This window comes from Uloborus diversus, chromosome 5, assembly GCF_026930045.1.
Source record: "Uloborus diversus isolate 005 chromosome 5, Udiv.v.3.1, whole genome shotgun sequence".
Classification (NCBI taxonomy): Eukaryota; Metazoa; Arthropoda; class Arachnida; order Araneae; family Uloboridae; genus Uloborus; species Uloborus diversus.
In genome coordinates this window covers 7,216,682-7,222,681 of record NC_072735.1, presented here as the reverse complement: position 1 = coordinate 7,222,681, position 6,000 = coordinate 7,216,682, and the positions used below count along the sequence as shown (strand labels likewise).

Below are 6,000 nucleotides of genomic sequence, written 5' to 3'. Positions count from 1 at the left end.
AGGGCCCGAATGATTGCAAGATCTTCTCGGTTTGGTTTGCCCTGAACGACGTACGTGTTTATTTAATTAGAAAACAAAACATAAGTACATGACAAAAACATATAGTGACACATGATCCTGGTCGCAAAGAAAATTCTTGAAAACATCTAAACTGAATTTAATGGCCAAACAGTTCCAGTTCCATGATAAGGCGAGAAAAAGAAGATGCTTATTTTGGAAAAGAAAGTTAATAAGCGAAAGAGCTTTCCTGTAGGCCTCATTATCGATGAAGATGAAACACTTCCATTGCGCTCTTAAATTGCTTGAAATCACAATTCTATAAGAATGGAAATAGCAATTGCTACTTTTATAGCTTTTTTTCTTTTCGTCTGTATAAGCAGCTACGAAGGATGGAAACGCGATGTCCTTTACATATCCCTGAAGGAACTAAAAATTACATGGTGTTAGTTCCGAAACCCTAGAAACTATAAATAAATCACCCCTCTCTTGACCACCATTGTGTTTACTTTACGAAGATTTTACAAGTGAGATGTATGTAGTGGTGGCAGATTGAAACTTGATACTTCGCTCTTTCACCCAAGCTTCCATAAAAAGCAATACGTCCAATGGCCTTAAGTCTGTTAGCCTTTTGAAATAAAACCATTTTTGAACCATTCTGATCATTATGCTAATGCTAATTTTTGACATATTGTTCTTATAGTTATTTTTTAAACATGCATTATAAAAACTACATTAAAAATTAGTAAGTTACATTAAAGTACACTGTTAAAAATTCGGGAAAAATTTCAGGTAAATATTACTGCAAAATGGAGCGTTTGTAGCACAGAAAATTTTTACAGTAAAATGTGCCGAAAAAAGTAAGCGAGTGCAGCACTAATTTGTACACCACGCAACTTGTGTCGCGAAGCATATATTTCTTGCTCCTTGCGATCCTGTCGTGTACAAGTTGATATAGCACTTTTTACCGTAATCTTTCAGGAAAATTTTTAACAGTGTAGACATTTTGTTATATATTCAGCCATACTTTCCATGACACTTTGATCGAATGTGCTCCAGTAGAATGAGCTGCAACGTCTCGCGGTACACCGGATGGAGCTGTGGAAGAATTTAAATTGACAAAAATAAGTAACTAAAAAATGGCTACTTATTTAAAGAAAGTGATTGACAAAATGCTTTTTCCGCAAAAATATAGCTTTATATACATTTTAAAAGGAAGTCTAAAGAACATAAATAATGTGTACTTCAGTTTGCGCACTTAAATGAATGTTATACCTGTGTTTAAAAGTTAGTTAGGATACAGTAATAATACAGAAATTTATTTTATAAAACTAAATTTCAGGGGTCACAGTAACTTTCAAACAATTTTTTTTAAATTTAAATAAATTTTATATTTCCTTGAAACTATAACATGCATACTTATTTCGTAATCAATAATTTATTTTCAGAATTAAAAAAAATTGCCTACATTTTTTAAAAATTCAAAAAATTGAGAAAATTTTCAATTTTTTAAAATCATTAAGGCTTGTTTTTGCACTAATTAAAAAAAAAGTTTTTTGCTAAACGATCACGATAATCATCTCTAAAAATCTTTCGCATCTAAAGCATTCTTTTGCTTATGAGTTTATTAGAAAATTTTCTGTGATTAATTATGTAAAAGATCAAAGTTTAAAAAAAAAAAAATGGTTTTTAAAGGTTTAACTATCTCTAAACATTTGAGTAATTTATAAAATGCTTATCCAATGCACAGTTTTGTCAAACATGTTATCCTAATTGCAAAAAGTATTAATTTAAAGATCTATCTTTAATAGAAAAAAATCCTTAGGGATTCTGATGGCAGGAAACACAAAAAAACCATCATCGAGAAAAAGCAATTTAAATTTTTTCTTTTGCATAAGAACACATAGCGAACATGGCCTAAAACCACGCATAACTTTTTAAACATTTGAACTAAAGCAATTAAACTTTTCCCCAATGTTCAGAATATTTTTTTAGTTTTGAAATAAGCAATAAAATTTTTTGGATCGTTTCATCATTTTTGAGGTACTGTAACCCCTTAACGGAGCAAGTTATAAGTTCCCGACCAATGGCCGGACTTAAGCGTATACAAATACAAATACAAATACAAAAGTGACGACCAGCAACAGACTCTGGGCCCAGCTAGACTGGTCCTAGTCAATTTACAATCCCCAGTGAAGATCAATGGCCCTCTTAAAACTGTCTACTGCCTTGCTCATTACCACCTCTTCCGATAAGCTGTTCCAAGGTTCCACTACCCTGCTAAAATAATAATTTTTACTAATATCCATGTTAGCCTGAGATTTAAATAGCTTAAAACAATGACCCCTTGTCCTGTTTTCAGTGCTAAACTTCAGCCCCGTAACATCTTTCGTTGAAACAACTCTTTATTTCTTTCATATTGCTGACCACTAGTAGTTATGAAACTGCGTTCTATGGATGTCTTAGACGAGCTGCTTGGAAAATGCATGCAATACATATCATTTCCAAGAGCATTTGGCATTGCAAAACAAAATTCAGATATTATAAATGCTGCATCCATGCTATTATATTGAATGCAAGGGTAATTGATACAACTATTTCTGAAGTAAGATAAATAAATATCTTTCTGCCGATAAGTAAAGTAAGAAATGACAACGTCAAAATGCACAAATTGCACACGTGCAGACACGTGTTTCGGCGTTATAAGGAACGCCTTTATCAATGCAAAAAGTAATAAGCTTATAGATGAAAAGACCTCCGACAGAAGCTAAGAGATAGATAAGCAAACAGCTTAAAAGATAAATATAGCGGATTAACCAAACACCAATGAGAAAATTATAAACCCATTAAGAACCAATAGGAAATGCAAACAAAGGTCAGGAACTCTCTCACAGGCACTGTAAAGTCGAAAGAAAGAATTCAATTGGATAAAGATTAAGCCAAAGGTAAAACAAAAAGAATATGCCAATAACCGTGAACCGCAAAAAAGTAATTGCTGAATGGAAGATGAAACATCGCGAAATGAAATAAACAAAAACACAAATTTTTCTTGCTCTTTCCGTGAACCGCAAGAAAGGAAAAGCTAAATGGAAGATAGAACATAACGAAATGAAATAAACAAAAACACAAATTTTTCGGAAAAGAAAAAAATAAAGATAAATAGGAGAAAGGGGGTTGGGAGAGTTCAACCCATGACAAAAAAGTTAAAAATAAACAAAGCAAGATAGAGAAAAATGAAAGGAAAATAAAAAAAGTATGCAAATAGAGAAAAATGGATAAAGAAAGGACAGTGTTAAAGATATGGGAGCCATACATTGGAAAAATATGGAACTGCTTTAAGATCATTAACTAAGTTAAAACTGTTCCTCAAAATATGGAAAGATTTCCAAGAGTCAAAATCTGATGATGTTGGTTCGGATGTGTTTGGTAAATCCACTATTTTGAATTTTTAAGCTGTTTGCTTATCTAGCTCTTGGCTTTTGGCGGATGTCTTTTCATCCATAAACACACTACTTTTTGCATTGATAAAGGTGTTCCTTATAACGACGAAACACGTGTCTGCAGTAATCTGCAATTTGTGCTTTTTGATGTTGTTATTTCTTACTTTATCTCTGAAGTACTAATTAGTTCATTATTTTAGTTAACTTGTCTTATTTGAAAATCACTGAAGTCCTTAAAAATAATTTTGTGGTTAAAATGTTTCTTTTTTTTAAATCTTCTTTTAGTTGATTTGAAATACAATTTCTTTATATATGTTTTATTATTTTATAAAGCTAGGGGAGAGTCGTAAAAGTCATATCGGTTTTCGGGAACTGCGGGTGATACCGGACAACCACACTTCGTAATCATTTAAGACAGGGTTATTTCTGACCAGAGTTGAATTTGCTTTTGTGAAGGTTTTATCTATGACCGTGTGCTTCTTTCGGCTTAAGTCTTAGTACATTTTTTACAAAAGTTTGGGAATAGAAACAGCATGTCTTTGTTTATTATACGCTAACTTGTCATTGCTATATTTTCGAAAAACAATGGGTAAATAGTTTTGCCTCCGACTAGCATAATTAAGTGTTTATATGGCGTAAAATCATCTTCAATTTTTAGTGCTATTGCTACTAATGACTTAACCCTGTGCTTTACGTTGCGGTGATATTCAAGGGAAATGATCAGAAACTACGCATTAACAATTAAAAATACACAGTTAGAAAACATGAAAAGAAAAAAAGTTCATATGCAAAGCCAACTTGGTTGGGCTCACGAACGATGCAATCTCGAAAGAGGTGGATCATTTTCTAAATGTTGTGGGTGTTTCAATGTTATAAAATATTGTTATATTGTAAATATTACTTTTATAATTTTTGTTTAATATTATTAATGCCCGTTGCCTGCTTCCGTATTTCAAACCTTCATGCGCAAATGTTAAATATGTGTACGTCAGGCTGCGTTGTTTCAGAGTCATTTTCTAAGTCAATATTAGAAAATATTTCCAAAAATTAATTAAAATTTTGTGAAACAGGAAACAGTTAGGGCAAAAAACTTACCTGTGTGATACAGGCCGATTCACCCCTATGTCTAATTAAAAACCTTCAATACACAAGTTTTTTTTTTTTTTTTGAGCAATCACGATTGCTTATTGCTTTCACTTGACTGTTTTGATGTGCTATCATTTTATTTTCCCACCAGCACCCTCTACAGCATCAAAGTCGACCGGCTCCTCACCATGCTGCTCCTCTAGCGAAAACCGTCTCCAGGTTGCGTCAATATCCTACGCACACGCGCATACATACACAACTACACACACACACACAAATACATACACCAACACACTTACACAAACACATACACACACACACAAACACATAGACAACTACACATACACACAAACAAACACATACACACACCTACACATACATACACCTACACATACACACACAAACATATAAACACACAAATACACACTCGTACACACAACTACCCACATATTCATGCATGCACACAGAAACAAACACATATGCCTAGACACACATGCACATACCCCGCCTCCACGCACACAAACAATCATACACACAACTACCCACACACTCATGCCTGCACACACATACATATACACACCACGCACAAGCACACACGCCTATATATACACATACACTCGTGATTGCGAAAAACATAATTTGAATTCAAGATGTTAAAATTTAAATTATTATTATTTGTTTAATTGTTTTTTTTCCCTTTTTTCTGAAAAATAAAAATACAGAGCTTTATTATCCTTTGTAAAAGTACCGCAGCAAAATTGCTCAAATTAAAACACTCCCCAAATACAAGCAAATTGATTTCCATTTCCGTGACACAAATCGATCTGAAACAATGATTAAACGGTTTCATCCGTGCTCTGTCACATCATTAATACGCAGAGTTAACTAATTACCTTCCTCCAATGTAGTGACGTTAATAACTTCACTAGGTCTACTGCGGCCCAGCGCGTTCTCAGTTATGATGCGAATGGAGTAGACGGTAATGGGTGAAAGTGATGGAACGGTCGCTGTCCTTTCCGATCCGGGAACAAGCAATTGGGAGGTCTGATTGCTCCAAGTTGTACCTGAAATCGGGGCAGAAGCATGTGCATGTGAACAAAGTATCAAAATAAAATAGTGTGCACGATGTATAAATAAAAGCACATCATACGTTATAAAGGGTGTCCCAAAATTAACGCAAGATTTGAATTTGCCGCCATTTTTGCAATAAATGGTTGGCAACCCTGAAAAAAGAACAATTTGACAGCTAAGAGTTTAGGGTAATCAAAAATGGAGCGTTATACGATACAATAACGCGCTTTCATAATGGAACAATTGTTTCAAAAATAATGAAAGTTGAGGCTGGTCAAGCAGTTACTGTTATTGGCACTCGGTATCGCAACACGGTAATGCACGGGTGGTTGTGGGCTTGTTGGCATAGACCTTTGAATTCAAATAACCCCATGAGAAGAAATTTAAAAATGTTAAATCACACGAT

General features: G+C 33.8%; 1 protein-coding gene across 1 annotated transcript in view; it reads right to left on the bottom strand.

Annotated features, from left to right (window-relative positions):
• Positions 1–1,006: 1,006 nt before the first annotated feature.
• LOC129222423 (cell adhesion molecule DSCAM-like) overlaps positions 1,007–6,000 on the bottom strand; it is a 100,073-nt gene continuing 95,079 nt past the window's right edge. The window contains exons 16-17 of the mRNA XM_054856935.1: positions 5,417–5,587; positions 1,007–1,095 (exon numbers count right to left, since the gene is read on the bottom strand). Coding sequence (XP_054712910.1) covers positions 1,007–1,095; positions 5,417–5,587 — 260 coding nt within the window. The remainder of the gene's footprint in view (positions 1,096–5,416; positions 5,588–6,000) is intronic.